The following is a 20294-nucleotide window of genomic DNA, read 5'->3' on the forward strand; positions in this document are numbered from 1 at the left end:
ATCTCATTATGGAAGTAATCACATCATCACACGACTGCCAGACTACATCATAATTGCCAAACCACTGCGAATCATGACTCAGTGAAGCTGACACAGAATCTTAATGATCACAGAAGCTAAGTCTCAAGAAGAGGGCCTTCTGGGTTCAAGGGTAGCCCAGACAGAATGGAATCTGAGGAGCCCAATGGGGGCTAGCCAGGTTTTTTGTTCATCTCCTGTGGTGACCAAAGATCTGGGGGACTGAGAGAAGGTTTCAGGTTGGGTTCTTTGAGGCCTCCTTTTTTTGTGATTGTTTCCTTTGGACTAGATGACCTTGAGGGTAAATAAACTTGAGATCTTGGAGATGGTATAGTCTGTGGCTAGAACATGGACTCTGCTGGCCACCTGCCTAGGAGGAAGGAAGCCACATCACCTCTTTGTGCCTGTGTTCCCCTCTTGCACCATGCCTCTGTTCTGAGGGCTAGTCAAGCTCTGAATTGCCTGGTTCCTCCAGAGATGACAGTTTTCAGAGAAAGGAGAGTGGAATTAGAAACCCCAGTGCAGGGTCCCAGAGAGGCCTTAAGAGGGTAAACAGGTCTGTGGGAGGAAGCAAGGTCAGATGCTTGCAAAATAGTGGAAAAGAAGTGGGGTCAGGAGGTGACATCTCCAAAAGCTACCCTGAGGGGTCAGACATTAAAGGCTGGGGAAAGAATCCTGGTGTATTGAAATTCCTCACTGATATTCTCCATTTCCAAACCCTGCTTTGTTTCTTTAGAGCACACTCATCACTGTTCTAAACTAAATAACTGATTGGGTCGTGGGTTGTTCAGTCTGCCTAGGATTCTCCTGTAGGTGTTCTGGGTGTGTTTTTTGTTCACTGCTGCACAAAGCTCATTGCCTGGCACGTAGTAGGTAGGGCTGTCAGATAAAATATAGGAAGCCCAGTTAAATGTGAATTTCAGGTAAACAATGAATTATTTTTTAGTATAAGCAATTTCCATGTCTATCTGGAATTCAACTTTAACTGGGCTGCCTGCATTTTATCTGCTAAATTGGGCAACCCTAGCAGTTGGAAACACTGGTGGTGTAGTGTTAAAAGAGTTTGGCTGCTAACCAAAAGGTTGGCAGTTTGAATCCACCAGGCGCTCCTTTGAAACCCTGTGGGGCAGTTCTACTGTCCTGCGGGGTCACTGTGAGTCGGAATCGACTTGACAGCAGTGGGTTTGCTATTCTTAGTACTCGGGACTCAATAAATATTTGTCGAAGGATTGTATAAATGAGTTTTATCTTGACTTTACCATAAACTCGCGGTGTGACCCTTAAGCAAGACTCTGCCCCTCTTTAGGCCTCGGTTTCTTCATCTGTAAAATGGGAGTTTGGGCAGCGATCGCAGCGCAGGGATAGCCAATGCAAGAGAGCGCTGGATGAATTACCAAATGGCAGAGGGTCGTACCTGGGCCCAACACCCGGCCTTCTAGACTGGGCGGGGAAAGCCCGCATTCAGTCCCTCCGCCGCTGAGGCCAGCGCGAGGCCGTCGCCATGGAAACGTAGACAGCCTGGAGCCCCACCCCCCCAAGGCCACGCGTTTCCGCTGCGTTGTAGCCTTCTGGTTGGACAGTCGTCTGGACGCTACCACCAGCCCCGCGCCCGCTGAGGGGTGGAGGCGGGCCTTGGTCCTCGTGGGACTCGTGCTCCGAGGACCCGTGCATTTGGCCTCTCTAGGGGCAGGTGGGTCTTGTGTCTCACACGGGGAAAGGGACTGAGTCTGTCAGGTTGGAGAATGTCCGAGGCATATTTTCATGCCTCTCCCCGAAAAAGGATGAGGGGGCGGGAAAGTCGGCAACGCCCCCTCCGGAGCCTATTCGGTCTCAAGGCTGGAGCACCGGAAGTGCTGGCGACGTGTCAGTGCGCCCTACCCTAAACCTTCCCCCCTAGGCCACCTTTCCCATTCAACTGTGGGATTCCGGGGCCGCCTGGGCGCTGCACCCTGCCACTTCCGTATCGAACCGCCGATTCAGCCGAACTCCCTCCCTCTGCGCGCGCTCCATCTCTGGCCTGATGGTTGGGCCTGCGCCTGAGGATGGCCACGCCCCCTCCCGCGCCTGGCAGCCAATGGGTGGACAGTACCCGGCGGGGTGGTGGGTAATTAATGAGGTCTGGGCGCTGATTGGCTACAGGCTTGTAGCCGGGGGCTGGGCGGCGGGGTAGGTTGTTCCTGAGGTGGGAGGCGGCACTGTTGGGTGAGGAGAAGGAGGCCTGAGAGCGACATGTCCCCGGCGGCTGAGGCACGGCGGCCCGTGGCGCTGTTTTTCTGAGTGCGGGGTGGCCTGGCGGCCGGCGGAGGACGAGGGTCGGCGGGGGCGTCCCCCGCGGTGGTGCCCGCCATGCTGGAGGCCCGGGCGGTTGAGGGAGCCGCCGTGGCGCTCCTGCGACTGCTGCTGCTGCTGCTGCCGGCGCTCCGGGGGCCGGGGCTCGGCGTGGCCGGCGCGGCGGGGGCCGGGCTGCCGGAGAGCGTCATTTGGGCCGTCAACGCAGGCGGCGAAGCACATGTGGATGTGCACGGGATCCACTTCCGCAAGGACCCTCTGGAAGGCCGGGTGGGCCGAGGTGAGAGCCCCTCAGCCGAGCCGCGGGCTCCCTGGCCTGCCGGGTGCTGGGCACCGAGGGCTGCGGGCCGCGACCTCCTTTCTCGACCGTGTCTCAGAGCGAAGTTTCTTTCTGCCATTCACCCAGGGACCTCGCCAGGGCTCCGGACCTGGCACTGGCTCGGAGCTACCAAGAACCATTGAGGCAGAGAGTTGGCGAGAAGTTATTTTGGGAGCTCACATCCTGCATTTTCTTAACCCTTCACCCCTCCCCCTCCTCCCAAGTTGGGAAAGTAGAGGCCGGGGCGACTGTTGCAACCTCGAGGCCTCCCGGGTGTAGATGATCGCTGCGCCTGGCCCAGGCGGTTCTGCTCTTTTATCCAGACAGTTCCTGGTCAGATTCCAGGCAACCCAGAAAACCGGCCACTTTCCCTGCTCCGTCTGCAGGAGCGGGGCTTGGTGCTTCGCCAGAATAGAAAGGAATCTGAGAAGAAGATGGGCCAGGAAAGTTTGATTGTACCCTCCTCCCCCGTTCCCCTCCCCCTTGGAGCGGGGGCCTATCTGTGCTTAAAAGTAGAAGCCGTAGGCTGGCTCCGAAAGTGGTTACATTGAAGCCATGTCGTAAGCGAGGCCGTTGGTGGGTGTCAGCTGGGTCACCCCGTGTAAGATCTGAATGTCCTGCCTGGGAGAGTTCATAGAAGCGGCCCCAGGTGGATCTGCGAGGTATCATTCCAACTGATGGGGCAATGATTTTGAGTTTTAACAGGTTGAGCAACAGTCGTTTTTACAGGGCTGCACGATAAAGATTTCTTGGGGTGCTGGTTGCAATGCAGATTCCCGGTCCCCTCTTTGGACTAATAGGTTAAGCTCTATCCTGGGGACTCTGCACGAGGTTTTCTCCACGAGGGGCTTCTGATGTGGTAGTCCCGGATGGCCCTTAGGCAGTCTACCCCCTAGAGTGTTTCCTCTGTAAGTAGGCTTGGAAAAGGGATTTAAGAAGGCAGTTGCTTTCTTCATGTATCGGAAGGAGATTTATCCTATACGCTGGGTTCAGAGGCTGCTAAGTTGGCAGTGTGCCACCTCCAGACAACTAGGAGATAGAGTCTCTTCTCTTTTTCTGCAATGCCTAGATTTGGCCCTTGCCTTTTACTAAAGGGTTTAGCTTGGTTTTTCCTAGTCAGTTGTAGTGTCCTGGAGTTTGTTGTATTAGGGAATAGATTACATTTATACATGCCCGGGTCTGGGGACACAGGGTTATCTTCTGAGGTTCTATGTTTGTCCTGGAATTTGTTGAGCCCTGGCATGTAGGTCGCAGTAGCTTGAGTTAAGCTGAGTCAGGGACCTGGTCTTCAGAGGCTGTAACAGCAGCCAAAGGCAGGCTTTAAAGCAGGCGGTCATTGCTATCTTCATCCTGGACCCTTCCTCTTCCCAAATCGGTCTGGACAGGGAGGAAGGAGCCCTGGAGGAAACAGAGGCAGTTTGTGGACTTTGCCACTTGAGATAGTTGTGGTGAGGAGAGTGTGCAGATAGTTCCTTTCACTTAGCAGATAGCAGGTTACCTGGTTACATTGTCCTATTAGGTCCATTGTGCAGAGGGTAAAGCGGGCCAAGTCCCAGGTCTAGTCCCCAGGTACGGCACTCATTCAGAAAGTAATCTGGCTTTAGTTTGCTGGTGCAGGTTTTTTTTTTTTTAAGGCTGGCCAACAATCAGCCAGTCTCTCTGCCCTTGGTTTATTGGCGCGTGGTTACAGTTCCTTGGGAGGCGTTACATGAGACTGTACTGGAGTCCTATCTTGGACACGAGCTTCTTGGTCAATGTATAAATGGAGGCCCCTTGCTCTTTTCTGCTTGCCAGTCTTGGTATGAATTGTAGCAGTATTAAGGCATGAACGATGGGGGTGGGAGGAGAGGCACCTTGGACCAAGTGCACTTGGAACCAGTCTGTTGCAACATTGCACTTAACAGGTTCTTGCGAGTAGCATTTTGCATGCCAGGGAGTCCTGGTGATGCAACAATTAAGCACTTGGCTGCTAACTGAAAGGTTGGCAGTTTGAACCCACCCAGCTGCTCCGTGAGAGAAAGACCTAGCATTCTGCTCCCTTAAAGGTTACAGCCTAGAAAACCCTACAGGGCAGTTCTGTTCTGTCATGTGGGGGCGCTATGAGTCAAACTCAGCAGCACCGCACAACAGCAGGTCTGAGGCTAAAACCGTTGACACTTCCACTCACAAGAGGCAGCTCTCTAGTTTCTGTGCTGAGGAGTCTGCCCACCAAGGGAAGTGCAGCTGTTCACCCTGCCTTTCCCTCTCTGCCTTGTTTGGATCAGGGTGTGCCAGGTATTTGGAGACCCTTGCCTCGCGCAGCCATCTACACTAATGGCGATTGGAGCTGAATGTCTGATTTCTTTTCCCGTATGCCTGTGATACTCTTTCCAGCTCGCCGAGGAAAGTTCATTCTATGTTGAGTGGATTCAGGTGTTTGTTGCCGAGTTAGGCCAGATGAGGTTTTGGCCTGCTTTTGAACTTGCTCTTTCTCTATAGTTTCTTTGTACTTCAGTGTTCTTGGACTATGAGTGGCCCAGGTCACCTAGTGGCTAACACTCTCATAGCTGCTTAATAATGTTTATTGAATTTCATTTCTGCCTGGAGGATAGCTGCTGCTCATAGGAGATGCTCAGAGCCTGGGAATGGCTCTTGCAGCCTGTCTGCTTCTACAAATGGAAGTTCCCCTACAGAAGGTGGTTCAGAAGTGCTTGCCTGGGATTTTTGGCTTGCAGCACATTCTGGGCTCCACTGGACTCTGCCTAGGAAAAGATCTGGTTATTTGGCCTGAGGGTGTAGAACTTGGCTTGGTCTCAGGAGGTTTCCTCTTCATAGAAAGGGACTTGCTAACCCGTTGTACGACCTTGAAGAATCCACTTTACTCTCTGAGCCTTGTTTTCCTTCTCTGTAAAACTTCCCATGCTTTAGAAATCTGTGACATGACTTCAGAAAACTCTTCTGCCCAGAGTAGGTTAAAGTGTCTCTGTCTTTTTTTTTTTGCATGATGACCTTTTACTGGAATTAAAAGTAGGGCAGAAAATGGTTCCAGAGGGGGAGAAAAACTGGCTGGGGGCCCAGGCCTATTAGGTTACTAATTCTCTAGCCTAAGGAGACCCTTTCCTGAACTGCCTTCTTTTCAGCTGGGGAGGGATTTGGCCTTGGAGAAGATAAGAGCTTGAGAGATGGAAGAAAGTCACTGCTACGTCTTATTTATGTAAGGCCACAGGATTTGTTTAGAGTTCTCTCCCTAAACTGTCAACTTGAGAGGCAGGGTTTATCTGCAGGCCTTCCAAGTAGCAGAAGTTCACAGGTGGAGAATTTGGGTCGGTGAATCCTTGGGTTCCCTGTCTCAGTCCGTTAAGAGTAATTCTTTACGAATGGCCTTGTTTGAGAAAGAAGTGATTCAGAATGACCTGTTGGTTGTGTGTGGGGGCTGGCATCGGGCTGGTGAGCCGTGTTGGAGCGCCACAGGGGTAGCACAGTGGTGGCTTCACGTAGGACGTTCCTGCTCATTCTGGCTTTTCTACTCCTGCGGCTCACAGCTGCAATATTCTTGTTAGTTTTATTACTTCCATTTTGGCTGGGTCCATTCCCTAAGCTCCCTGGGGTGGAAGCATTCATTTAGTGCTTCTTGTGTGCACATGCTTGCCTGGCTAGCACACGTATGTGTTTGTGTCTCCATGCGAGGCACTGTATTAAACTCTTCAGCTAGTTGTGCCAGAGTCGATTCTGACTCATGGTGACCCTGTGTGTGTCAGTAGAACTGTGATCCCTGAGGCTTTCGGTGCAGATTTATGAAAAGTAGGTCACTAACAGAAAGGGCTGCATGAACCAGCAACTACATCATCCTGAGACCAGAAGAACTAGATGGTACCCGGCTACAACCCATGACTGCCCTGACAGGGAACACAACAGAGAACCCCTGAGGGAGCAGAAGAGCAGTGGGATGCAGACCCCAAATTCTCATAAGACCAGACTTAATGGTTTGACTGAGACTAGAGGGACCCTGGTGGTCACGGCCCCCAGACCTTCTGTTGGCCCAGGACGGGAACCATTCCCGAAGCCAACTCTTCAGACATGGATTGGACTGGACAATGGGTTGGAGAGGGATGCTGGTGAGGAGTGAGCTTCTTGGATCAGGTGGACACTTGAGACTGTGTTGGCATCTCCTGCCTGGAGGGGAGATGAGAAGGTGGAGGGGGTTAGAAGCTGACGAAATGGACATGAAAAGAGAGAGTGGAGGGAGAGAGCAGGCTGTCTCATTAAAAAAAAAAAAAAAAAAGGAGGAGAGTAATCGGGAGTGTGTGGCAAGGTGTATATGGGTTTTTGTGTGAGAGACTGACTTGATTTGTAAACTTTCACTTAAAGCACAATAAAAATTATTAAAAAGAAAAAAGTAGGTCACTAGGCCTTTCTTCCAAGGGGCCTCTGGGTGAACTCGAACCAGCAACCTTCGGGTTAGCAGGGGAGTGCATTAACTGGTTGCACCGCCCAGGAGCTCCATTAAGCTCTTTACAGATGTCTGTTGATCCTTACCCCAACCCTGTGGGGTAGGTGATATGCCCACTTTACAGGTAAGAAAACAGATCCAGAGGAAAGAGCGTCACAGAGTGGGCGGCAGAGCCAGGATTGAACCCCGGGCCTGTCTTACTCTAAAAGCTGGACATCATTTTTCAAGTAGCCTAGTTACGCCATAGCTAGGGCTGAGAAGCAGCAGACACAAACTAGGCCCTTTGGCCTCTTCCGTTTCGGTTAGCTGCCTGAGCTACATCGTCCCAACTTCAGCAGTGGGCTGACGGCACACTTCGCTATGTTTTGGAGAAATCTGTTAACCTGTGAATGCGTCAAGGCTAAAGGGGGAAGGAAAAAGAAGTCCTTTTTTGCTGCTGTGTCTCTTGGGACGTGGGCAAATTCAGCTTTGCTTGTGGCAAGTCTCTTGGGAAGGCCACTCGAGCTTTAAAGGGAAAATGTTGAAAGGTAATTCCAAGGTCGTTAAGCAGTTTTTGTTCACATAGCTGAGTTTTCTTAGCGGTGGGGCTGAGACTGCCAGAGATGACATTACCATCAATTTCTCACTTTTTCCATTCGGCAGGAAAAAGATTCCACACGCACGCACAAAACTTTCTGTGTATCTGTAAATGAAATCTAGTCAATGTTCCAGATTTGTAAGGGTCATGGTCCTCAGGCAAGAAGGAAATTCTTAGAGCTCCATTGAAGGAGAAACACCAGTCCTTTAATCTTCATAGGTTTATGCCCCAGGGTAATGTTTTTTTTTTTTTTCTTTGAGTGTGGGAAAGAGGTGGGGCACGTCAGCAGTACATCCTTTGTAGTGCTACTCAGTTGCCCTTCTACGATTTGTTTTCTCAAAGGAGAAATAGGAAGAAAAAAGTCTTAAGACAAAGGGCAATGAGTTTCCTGTTTCGTTGTCTCATCAGTCCATCTGATCTCGTGGCTAGTGTTCGCTTACAGGGAACGATTAACAGGCTTCTGTTTTTGAGGGCTTGAGCTCAGCCACTGGGCCTCCTGGTTGATCCTTTACCTTTTGCTGTGTCCTATCCCTTGGAGTTTTGGGGATCCAGAATGTAAAGCTCCCGGGGTGGCTGCTCTTGGGTGTCTCCTAAGACCTAGGTGCCAGATGTCTTCAGAGTTACCATGTAAGATTTGAAGGTGCTCTTGAATCTTAATTCCAGGATGGAGTAGGCACTAGGTCTGTGTACAGAAATCACTGCTGAATCTATTTTGGAAAGTGTGGAGTATTTATGGAGCACTAGAGAGCCAGTACTTGTGTTTATGGGATAAAGGAGTAAGACTGCTTTCCCAAGGAGAAAACAGTGGTTCATATATGGGGCTGGAGTGTGGTATCTTGTATTTGAGGAAAGACTCCAGTTTTGTTTGTTATGTGGGGGAAAAACATACATACAGTCTTGTCTCGTACCAAGTTTTGGGGAGGGGGAGAGCAATAGAGACTTGATTCTCCTGATACTTTTGCCTTGCCTTACTCCTTGTCAGTCTGTGAAATGGGAAGGGTGGCCCCCTGGCAGCGTGGGCATCTTAAGTCCAAGGTGCCAGTAGGACCTTGGCAGATTTTCTTTCCCTGCTGGATGGCTGTGGCCCTGTGTGTGGAGGGGAACACAGCTTCCCTGCTCTGCAGGCACCTCCTTCTGTGCCATTTGTTTGTTCAGCAAGTCATAGCTGGTGCCAGAGATACGGTAGGAACTTTTTTTTTTCCTTTGGGTTTAACTAGGGGAGTGTTCCTGAGAGTAGGTGGAGTTCTGTGAGTCTGTGAGAACTAAGGTGCTAGGACCTAAAGGAAATTAGAGAGCATCCCAGCAGCCTTCTTTTTATGGCCGCGAATCTCTTCACCAGCCTTGGAGCTTTCTGAAAGAAAACTATAAAAAAACAACTGAAGTTGGCATCTTATTTTTACTTAAGACAATGAAAAATGAGTTTTTTAACCAGATATCCTGTTTGTTGCAAGCTCTGCGCTTTTCTGAGTGAGGAAAAAAAAAAAAAAAACATTCTTTGAGTGTAGTCATCTTGTAGGGAGTTCCTGGCCATCCCCCTTATTTTATGAGTTTCTCTGAAGCTCTCCCTCTCAGGGAACCAGGCAGCTGCAGCGTAGTGCTTTTTTCTATTAACGAGGTAATTTGTTCTGTCCCCATCACTGCATATACTTTGGGAAAGTCATTTTAATGTGCTTTCAAAAAGTTCTGCTCTGAAGGTTATGGGGGCTATTGGGGCAATTAGTGTGAGGTTTCTTTCATTTTACTCTGCCATGGTAATGGCCTCCATACTCGTTGTGTCCTAACTCCTTTGTGTCTGGTCCCTTTAGAGCCAGGCGCGAAGCAGGTGGCCCCTTGCACTGGGCGGGTTATTAGCTTTACCCTGGAAATGCCTCTAGTGGTTCTGGGGCCTCTGCTTTTCTTTTGTGTTTTGCCTCTGATGTGGTTTCTCTTTGTCTTTTGTCCCTAGCCTCAGACTATGGCATGAAGCTGCCGATCCTGCGCTCCAACCCCGAGGACCAGATCCTGTATCAAACGGAGAGGTACAATGAGGAGACCTTCGGCTATGAAGTACCCATCAAGGAGGAGGGGGACTACGTGCTGGTGTTGAAATTTGCTGAGGTCTACTTTGCACAGTCCCAGCAGAAGGTGAGGCTCGGTCAGGCCCCTTGCTTGGTCAGAGAGACATTGTCACTCTTGAACAATCCTCTGCTATAGGCCAGAGAATGTAAGAGAATCTTCAGAAGTGAGAACCAGATGAACTTTGCGGAAAAGCTGGATTCTTTTTGCCCTCAGAGAAGCTCTGTCCCATTGCCCATGAGGCTGCCTTGGAGGTTGGTGACAGAAGGCAACGCCAGAATCCTCGTCCCTGGTCACCAACTGGTCCTGTTAAGGTCCTCCTGGCTACCACCCTATTCTTAGTTTTCAGCACCTTCTTGTTTTTAGCCTTATTCTTTTCTTCTGTCCCTTCCTGTGAATTCCCCTCTTTTTATACAGAGCTTTTTGTTTGTTTGTCCCTTAAGGTGAGAATGAGACCTCCTTGGCAGTGAAGGGGTTTTGATTTAGCCGAAGTAAAGGACCGTAGTCACTCTGGGGTGTATCCAGCCCATTAGTTTCTTAACTGATTTTTAAATTTGAAACCCAGGCAGGTTCACGATGTCCCACTGCTGAAGGGATGTGAAGCGGATGGTTTTGACGTTGTCTCTTTTCTGATCCTGGAAGGTGTTTGATGTGCGGTTGAACGGCCACGTTGTGGTGAAGGACTTGGACATCTTTGACCGTGTTGGGCACAGCACAGCTCACGACGAGATCATCCCTATGACCATCAGAAAGGGAAAGCTGAGCGTCCAGGGGGAGGTATCCACCTTCACAGGGAAACTCTACATTGAGTTTGTCAAGGTAATGCCTCTGCCCTGCCCTGCCCTTACGACTGAGAAAGGGCTCGGAAGGGTGGGTGTGGGGGAAAACGTCTGCTACCGTGTGGGCCTGACCACTGTTTCCCATTTCCTAGGGGTACTATGACAATCCCAAAGTCTGTGCACTCTACATCATGGCTGGGACAGTGGATGGTAAGTCCTGTTTGTGACTCGCTTTTTGACTTGGGCTGTAGAATATGGTTGAGGAACCCCTTCAGGGGAGTAATGTAGCTGGTCACTAATTTGGAAACACCTATTTAAAGCCAAACTGTGGGGAATACAGAGTCAGGCAGATGGGCCTGGAGTATAACATGGTGCCACTGCAAGCCACCACCTTTGATCTGTGTTCAAATATTGCTGTTGCCATTTAATCTGCTGCTTAGTCTTGGACAAATTCCTTTAACTTCAGTGTTAAATCAGACTAATAGTGGTACCTGTTGGTGTGCGCTGACCCTTGTAATCATTTGGAAGCTTCTAAAACGGGTCCTTAATCTGTTTCATTGTTTGACATCTATTTCCTGGCGGCAAAGGGAAAATGCGAAAGGAGGGGTCCTTTAAGGTTTTGGGAAGATCTGAAAGCTTCCAGCATTGCTGGGCTACACTAGAACAAAGGTTCACTTATTAATGTCTCTTTGTCCTTGGGATCCAGCTGTAGGGTGTATTTTTTTCCCTTCAGCCTTTTGATTATTGTGGCTGCCTGCTTCCCAGACTGGTTTTTGCGGAGAAAGCTTGTGTCTTAGCTTTTCTCCCTGACCCTCCTTCTGTGCCTTTTCCTAACTCATCCTGAATCTCATCCTGAATGCACTGAGGATCTCAGTGATAGCCCCCAAAATACAGATGTGATATCTAGTACAGTATCTTGCCATCAAACAGATGTGTGCTTGAGTTCCTAAGGAGGAGGTAGGCCAGAGGGGTTGTGTGTGCTCAGAACTGGAACTCTGTGGGTCAGCCCTAATTCGGAGCAGCTCCAGTTCGGTTGTTGTGTGAACCAAAAGGACATGTGGGATGAGAAGGTAAGGGGGCAGGGAACTAGAGCACTGGAAATGGTACAGCCAGAATGGGATGAATGAGAAGGATGACACATTGTGAAAAAAATGTCATCAATCTCATGAAATAATTTGTGCAGAAACTGTCAAATGGGAACCTAATTTGCTGTGTAAACTTTCACCTTGAACACAATAAAATCCTTTAAAAAAGGCGGAAAGGGGGGAGCCGTGGGAGAGGAGAGAGGGGACTTGAAAAGGTTCAGCGTTGGGCATCAGGTCATTGTCTGTCCAATCTGGGCCCCTTAGGGTTTGAAAGAAGTAGAACAGGAAGAGGAGATACTGAGTTGCCCTAGGGGTAGGGCTGTCTCTGCTTTTTAGCTAAATCTGAAGAGGGCCAGCGCTTGCGGTACCCTGGTGTTCTGTAGGCCACAAGCTAGCTCTGCTGCTTGAGCTCTGTCCTGTGGGCCCTGAGTAGGTTACGAGGGGCCTCTGTATTATGGCTTATCTGCTGCTCTTAAGGGTCTTACTTAAATGACGCGGTTCTTACTTGAATGGTGTTTACTTTCTTGTGTCAGATGTACCAAAGCTGCAGCCTCACCCAGGATTGGAAAAGAAAGAAGAGGAGGAAGAAGAAGAAGAATATGATGAAGGGTCTAATCTCAAAAGACAGACCAATAAGAACCGGGTGCAGTCCGGCCCTCGCACGCCCAACCCCTATGCCTCGGACAACAGCAGCCTCATGTTTCCCATCCTGGTGGCCTTTGGGGTCTTCATTCCAACCCTCTTCTGCCTCTGCCGGCTGTGAGAACAAATTGCCATCCCAAACAGGGCGGAGGGGTGTGGGAAAGAGACCAAACACGGTGGTTTGGGTTTCCTTGTTTTTCGCAATGATTAACAAAAAACAAACAAACACACACACATGCGCGCACACACACACACACACACACACACACACACAAAATTAAAGGAGATAAAAAGAGGCCGAGCGAGTAGAGAGCAGCCCTCATCCACCACCCGGTCCCAGACCTGCTTCAGTCCGAATCCTCTCTTTGTGGCTGGCCCTCAGCCGTCTCTTTCCTCTCTAGGGTACTTAGGGTAAAACTGGATCCTTCCGGTTCAAGGATCTAAGTCTGTATACCTAGTGGAAAGGACTCTGAAGTCAGAGCAGACACAGTTCCCTTTTTTATGTTAGAAATTAACAGCAGGGAAATGGCATCTTATTACCTGAGAAGACCAGCGCTGGGAGTTGGGTACGTTCTGAAGTTATGTCCAAATACGTTTCCAGATGATCTAGGATCGAGAGTGCATGTATGTAAAGGTGTATAATTTGTGAGGTAAAGACAAAAAGCAAAAGGAAGGGGGCTCAAAAAAAGAAAGAGGAGTTGATGCTTTCATACTTGGAAGCCTTCCTAATTTTCATCCAATGAGGGTTCCACCTTAAGTGTTTGAGCTCTGTCATTGCTTGTCTCCCTGACGGGCGCCAATTAGAGGACTGTCTGGTATCCAAGACGATTAGTTTATGTCAAGTCCTCAAGTTGCCTCTGACTTGTTGCCACAACAAATCATTTTGATTTCAGTGCCTGTTGGGGACTTGATTTCCTCTCATTTTTTTCTTAATCTGGCTCATTTGCAATCTCTTCTCCCTCTCAACCAGCCCACTAAGTTATTGCCAAGAAAGAAGGAGACATGGGGACTTGCGGTTCTTTCTGCTTGAATGTCTTATCCTCTACCACCTCACCTTGTTGGTACCTCCCTCCTTGGATCTCTGAGCCAGCAGTCAGGAGGACCTGACCCAGCAGTTCTTTTACTGGCCCCTTTGTAGGGTCTTACTGCCAGGGGGCAGGGATGCTATCCAGCCTGCAGCAACAGAACACTTGACCTTAAAAGTCTCTTCTGGTCTTTGGATTGGAAAAGGCTTACATTAGCATAATTTAAGAGCAACCTCAGAGACTCGAGCCCTACTAAGTGACTGAACACTGTTTAGAGTGTCTCGTATCTGATGTTCATTTATTCCCACGTCCTTCCATGTCACAGACACATTTTCTGTTACAATTCAGCCAGTCTTGGTTTATGCCTAGAGCTGCCCCAAGGAACTAGACTGATTGGCTGTGTCCTTTAATCAAGGCCCAACGAAGCTTCTCACTGATTTTAATAGTACAGCCCTCTGTTCTTTCAGCCCCCTACCTAAGTAGCAGCCAGGTTCTTGGCATGATGGAGCGGAAAAATTTCCAGTCAGCCGTAGTCCTGTCAGCTCCGAAGCCAACCGTAGCATCTAAGTGTCTCTCTTAATTCCCTGGAATAATTTCTGCAGGAAACAAAGCATCCCCGTTCCTCTCCTTTGTTGTCACTGTCTTCCGTTTCCTAGTTAGGGCAGCAATGAGGGAGGACCCAGGCAAACTACAAGGAATATTGTGGATGAGAGGCAGCAGGGTTAGCTTCAGCTTGGGCTGGATCAGCATAGAATCTCAGGCCAGGCCCATCTTCTAGAATGTGTTTAATTTTGAGTTTGCCTTAATTGGATATTTTAAGAACTCCATGTATTTGTACTGCTTTTTATGTGACAAAATAAGCAGCTCTTGGGCCCAGTTCCTGGCTTTTGGCTCTTAAACCGAGGTACTCCCAGCCAGCATTTGGTGCTTGGAGACTTGTAGCCTTTCTTTTAGCTGTAACTTGGGCTCCAGGACGAGGGTATTGCTGTGGCCTGAGGCTGCAGTCAGAGGAATGCTTCCCCGAGTGCTTGGTGAGCCTCTCCTGCTTCTAAAGGGTGGAGTTCTGTAGCCTTGGTCCTGGGACCGCCTGTCTGGGGTGGTAGACATCCTGACTATTAATTGGGCTTCTGACCGTGGCTTTGGTTCCCATTCTATTACAACTCCCCAAAGCCGTGGGTCACCACCATTGGAGTAAACGGATGAGGAAGGCCTTGCTGCCTCTGTTTTGCCTTGTTCGTTAGTTTGGCTGGGTCTCTGAGGAAGGAGAGGCCCCTGCCTCCTCACCTCAACCCTCTGAGACTCCTGGGTCCATTTCCTAAAGGTACTGTAAGCCAAGCAGCTTTACTTCTGTCTCTGTTTCCAAGCCCACCCGTTCTGCCGAGGCTCAGGCATGGGGACGGGCACTTTCCTCTCTGGTTGTATTCAGAAGGTAAGGGTATCTTTCTGTGGTTAACAAAAACTAAAGGGGAAATGAGGAAACGGAGAAGTATAGTAGGGGCTGGGGCAGAGTGCCCTGGAGCCAAGCCCACCCAGCTAATGAGAGCTGCCTAGGCTGGCTACAGCTGGCTCATGATATTGAACTTGAAAGCTTTTTTGTTTTTGTTTTTGCTCCTCCAGGATGATATAGGTACATGAAGTGGTTAAAGGGGTGGAAAGGGGTGCTCTTTATTTTTATTTTTGTATTGTGTGTGTTGAGAATTGCCCTGGTGTTCACCTGTTGCTTTTTGCACTGTTTGTTCCCATAGCCGTAGTTGGAGCGGGTGCCAGGACTATAGGGAGTCTGCCTGGGGCTGGGGAGGTGATAGGTGATGCCAGGCAGAAGGGGCAGGGAAGGCCAGGGTGCTTCTACTGGACCTACATCCTGTTCCATGTTTGTAGATCCCACTGAAAACAAGCCGATGGCCAGCGTGAAACTCCTTTTGACAGAAGTGCAGCTTCAGCTCTGTTTCTGGGTGGCCCCTGCAAAGACTCCTGCTGGAGATGGGCTGAGGGTCGCCGTCTAGCTCTGACTGAGGTGACTCCTCAACCAGAAGCTGAAAAACCTCTCCATTATTTAGCAGAAGCTGCTCTGTGGATACCCCGAGCTCTGACGAGTTGAAGGATGGTTGCCTTCAAGTTTCTTCCAGTGCTGTAAGACTCCTAGGAGGATAGCACTAGACCTGGAGGGCCATCTCTTGGTTTGAGGGTGTGATCTTGTTCTCCTATTCCCACTGTTTGCCTAAGAGATTCTGGCCTGGAATTGGGTGGTCCTATTGCAGTTATGTAGGCTGGGATAGGATGGGCTGACACCCGAGTTAAGCCTACCGCCTTTCTGAGCCTGGGAATTGTTCGATCGAGTTTTGGAATTGTGGTTTGACGTGTCTGTTTGGAGAAGCTTCTGTTTTAAGGAATTTCTCTTTCTTACCCTGCCTTTAGCCTCTCTTGGGAAAGCCTGGCCATGGCTTCTAGAACCTTAGCCAAACTTCAGAAAACGACAGTAGTATCTTCCCTTTCCTTCCTAGCACATAATACCCCTTTCCCTAGCAATCGGATCACCTTGGGAAGCCCAGGGAAAGAATCAACAGGTTTTCTGCCCTCCCCCAGGAATGGGGAAGGACCCACCCGGGCAGCACAGTGCCTTTTCCTCTCCTGCTCTGAGCCAGGGTGGGCATTCCCCCTAGATTCAGGTCTGGGCAGGGGTCCTTCAGTCCTGTCACGGGGCTGCTTCCCCATCCCTTCCTCCCCATCTCCTCCGCTGGCCTGCCCTGACATAATTCAAGTGTCCTCTTGCCTCAAGGAGCCTTAATGGCATCAAGTGGGAACATGTACGATTATCCTCCATGCCTCTCTTTTGTCAAGATCTGAAAGGACCTGGGAGAGCAGGTGAGCTTTCCAAAGTGAGAGACGAATCAATGCTCCCGTTTAAACAAACAAACAAAAAGGGAGTGTGCTTTGGGCCTCCTGCTGCTGTGGAAGGAGACCAGGGCAGTGATAGCGCACTGAAGCAGAACCGGAAACACCCAGGATCTGTTTGGAAATCTCCAAAAAAATCTGCTCTTCTAAGGAAAGATAGAGATCAAAGAGCGCTGAGAAAATTACAAAGAAGCCTTAACGTTCATGCTTCAGAAAGGTCAGCAGTTTTTCCCTTTCAGTCCAAGCTAGGACTCTGTATTTAGACTCCTCCGGGGCAAGAGGACTTGATTTCCTCATTTTGTTACAAGACTACGTTGGCACCAATGGGTCAGCTTCCCAGCGAGGTGTGTGGCTTGCCGCTGATCTGGTTTGCCCTTCCTCGGCTGGCTTTCGGCTGGCCTGCTTTGGGGGGCCAAATCATTGTGATAAGAGCAGAGGATTTGGGGCCTGGCCGGGTTGGCAGGAAAAGAGCAGGCTGGATCTCTTGGGACGGATTCCCCCCAAGAAGTGTAAGAACAAGGAGCCAGGATTGTGCTGGCAGCCAGGGAAACAGTAGTGCCTGTCAGAGTTGGCAGAGAGGGCCTTGGCACCTCTCGCATTCAGGCAGTCTTGTGAGATGGGGGCACATCGCACCAGGAAAAGCAGAACTCTGTTCTCACCTCTATTTTGAGCTTTGGTGCTTTATTTCAGTACGAGGAAAAACAACAACAAACCGAAGTGCTTTCCGTCCTTTTAAAGGACAACTGTCGGGAAAGGAGAACCGAGTTGCCAGGTGGGTGGGGAGAATTGGCAGGGAGAGACCTTAATAACAAAACTAGGAAAGAGACATTCTTGACTCCTCTGTTCCCTGGTGTATTATGATCCAGGGAATGAAAAGAAATTTGACCCTGGAATAGTTCTCTCCTTGGATTTAAGGAATGTTACCTTTTCCTTCTACTAGGTTCTCCGAAGCTAGGACCAGCTGCCCATTCAGAGCTCAGGGCAGTCTCTTCAGCCTTTCTAAGCCTGACCTGCCTTGTCAGGAAAGCAACCCCGGCCCTCCAAACTGGGCCTGGCTGCTCTGTTCTGTACCAAGTACTGGAGAAAGTGTCAAGTTCTTAGGAGTTCTTGTAGCTCCTACTCTGGTTTCCCATCTTCTGCTTACCCAGGCCAAACGAACTGTTTGTAGCCACAGCACAGATTTACAGCGGCACAATGAAATGCAATGGAGGGATTTGAACCTGGCTGGCTGGGGAAAGAGTAGGGGTGGATAGAGCTGTCTTTCCTTCTGGGCTGTCTCCATCTGTCCCTACCCCTACCATTACCCCCCAACCCCTACTCCCACCAAAAAGTAAAAAATCAGGATGTTTTTCACTGTCCATTGCTTTGTGTTTTAATAAACAATTTGCAGTGACACTCTGTGTTGAGAATAAGTTTGAACGTGACTGGAAAGAGGCAAAATGGTGGGGTGGGAAAGGGGAGACCCAGGGATTCACTGAGCTGTAAAGGGTTCTCTTGTGATGAGGCTAGGAGCTTTTGTCTATTTAGCTGTGGGTCTCTTGGTTTTCTTCACCACATGACATGTGGTTAAGGGAAAGATACCCTGTAAAACCCTGCCTGGCCACCTCAACCAATAGCGCATGCAAGGAAAGTAAGCAAAGCTATTTGGTGTTCTGTTTCCACTTTCATGGAAACGCTAGACCGTGACTGTCCCCCTCCCAAGGCACACGGCCTGTACCTGCCTCTCCTCTCATCTGTCCCTTAACTGCTCTGATAACCTGTGGACAAACAGCCATGGCACAGTTTTCTCTGTTTTCTGCCGTGTTGTCAGTGTTGAGTGTACAATAGGAAGAAGCAGAAAGCAGGAAGGATTTTTTTCTGTTATTTATCAGCACCATTTTACAACTGAGGAACACGAAGCTCAAAAACAGCTCCGTAATTTACCCCACGCTGGTCAGTATATGGTCAAGATAGGATTCAAATCCAGTCTGTCTGCCTCCAAAGCCCATGTTCTTTCTGAGGTTTTAAGAGTAATAATTATTTAAAAAAAAAAAAAAAAAAACCAGAACCAAACCTGTTGCTGTCGAATTGATTCCAACTCATAGCGACTCCGTAGGACAGAGTAGAACTGCCCCATAGAGTTTCCAAGGCTGTAATCTTTATGGAGGCAGACTGCTACACCTTTCTTGCACAGAGCAGCTGGTGAATTCAAACCACCAACCTTTCTGTTAGCAGCCGAGCCGTTTAACCACTGCCCCACCAGGGTTCCTTGTAATAATTATAATCCTTTATTGAGCCCTTGAAATGGTCTGGGCACAATGCCAGGCACTTTAGAGATGTTATCTCTGCATAATTGTCAAGAAACTATTACCTTTGAAGAGGGGAAATGACTTGCCCAAGGCCACGCAGCCAACAAAAAACAAAAGGCAGAGTGGGGATGTCAAACCAGGAATTTTGTTCTTAATTTTTACTCTCTGCTCCCTTCCCCCATGATTCTATGTGACTCCAGATCCTACCTGCTATATTTCTCCCAGCAGGAATGGAGGTGAAGGGGTGGGTGGCCTGCCTTCCTCAATTATCCCTTGAATGAGGCCAGTGTGGATGGAGTTTGCTCCCAGGGCCCTAACAAGCCACAAGGCCCACAGAGCCTCTTTCTTAGGCTGAGCCCACCCATAACTGGAGTTCCTTATTAATTCACACTTAGCTGTTACTATTTCCAGTAGCTTCGCATGAGCTGCCAAGGAGGGAAGAGGCCTGAAGAAGCCCTGCTCTGGGGAGTTGCAACGGAGGGAAATTATCTGACAGAAGATTTTGGGCCAAGTGCCGGGGTTGGGTTGGACCACTCTGTGGGTCTAGATCTTAATCTTGCTAAGGAAATCAGGCTCCTGGTTGGCTGGAGCCCGGTGCTGGACCTCTCTTCATGCTTAGCTCCTCCACCCCCCATAGAGGAAGAAGGATGAGTTTTTCCAACACTTACTGGAAAGCCTGTTGTGACGGCAGTGTTGAGGGAGCCAGGCAGAAAGGGTGGGGCATGGGGGTCCTGGAGCCGGCTTGTCTCTGCTCTCTAGCAACTTGAGGTGATAGGCGACCTCACTGTGATGCTTGGCCCAGGAGTCTTACTCTTTTTTGCTCCTAACCACTTGAAGAAAAAAAAAAAAAAAGATAATCCTACTTGCTTTTTTGCCTGAGCCTTGTACTAAGACTTGCTCTCCTGGGTTTCCTCCCTTTGCTCCTAACCACTTAAACTAGAAAAAAAAAAAGATAATCCCACTTGCTTTTTTGCCCGAGCCTTGTACTAAGACTTGCTCTTCTGGGTTTCCTCCCTGTGTCTACTTGAATCCGTCTGTTGCTTCCTCAAGGCCTGGACCCCACCCCCCACATGTTTTCTCCTGTTGCTGACCCGAGTGTTTTTTTTCAGTCACTGCACTCTCCCATCCAGCTCCATCGCTTCTTTCTCCCTGTCCTGTGTGCCTGCTGCAGCCAAGGGTTCCTGGAAAAAGACGCTGCTCAGATACATTGCCATAGTGACCATTCACGGGCCACTCTCCTGGCAACATGCATAGTGCTTTTTGTCGCTCTTTTTTGTTTCCTCTTCACAACAGCCCTAGGAAAGATGTATTACTAGCCTGACTTAGAAGTGAAGAAAGGAAGGTTCAGGGCAGGTAAGTTACCTACCCAAAGTCACACAGCTGGTAAATAGAGCCAGACTGGAACCCAACCCTGTCGGCAAACTTGTGCTCTGAATGCCATGATAAACTACTTTTAAAACGGAACCTTTTAAATGTTAACTGTTGAAGCTGGGTAATGGTTACATGGGGGGTTTATTATGTTAATTCTTCTCTGAAAAAGAAAGTAACCTTTTAAGACTTTAGTGATACAAGAAATGCATAAATATATTTTTAAAAAGCTACCTGGAATGCAAAATGTGAAAGTCTTCATTCCCATTCCTGTTCCTCTGATCCCTAGAGGATAATGCAGGTGACAGTCTGGTGTGTATCTTTCCTTCTATATGTATTTACGTATAGCTAGAGAGAGAGCTGCAGTCGATGGCGACCCTATGTACCACAGAACAAAACGTTACTCCGGATCCGCAGCATGTTCGAGTCCATTGTTCTGGTCATGGTGCCAATCCCTCTCACTGAGAGTCCGCCTCCTTGGCCCTCTGGTTCACCAAACATGATACCCTCCTCCACCGAGCAATCCCT

The 20294-nt window shown here is 49.3% G+C and overlaps 1 protein-coding gene across 1 annotated transcript; it reads left to right on the forward strand.

Annotated features, from left to right (window-relative positions):
• The first annotated feature begins 2192 nt into the window (after positions 1-2192).
• On the forward strand, positions 2193-17505 carry MLEC (malectin). The gene is made up of 5 exons (XM_049866006.1): positions 2193-2587; positions 9578-9756; positions 10330-10506; positions 10619-10676; positions 12085-17505. Exons 1-5 carry the CDS (start codon positions 2365-2367, stop codon positions 12312-12314), a joined length of 867 nt encoding a protein of 288 aa, XP_049721963.1. The 5' UTR covers positions 2193-2364; the 3' UTR covers positions 12315-17505.
• Positions 17506-20294: the final 2789 nt, after the last annotated feature.

The sequence above is a fragment of the Elephas maximus genome, chromosome 22 (assembly GCF_024166365.1).
Source record: "Elephas maximus indicus isolate mEleMax1 chromosome 22, mEleMax1 primary haplotype, whole genome shotgun sequence".
In the NCBI taxonomy this organism is placed as follows: Eukaryota; Metazoa; Chordata; class Mammalia; order Proboscidea; family Elephantidae; genus Elephas; species Elephas maximus.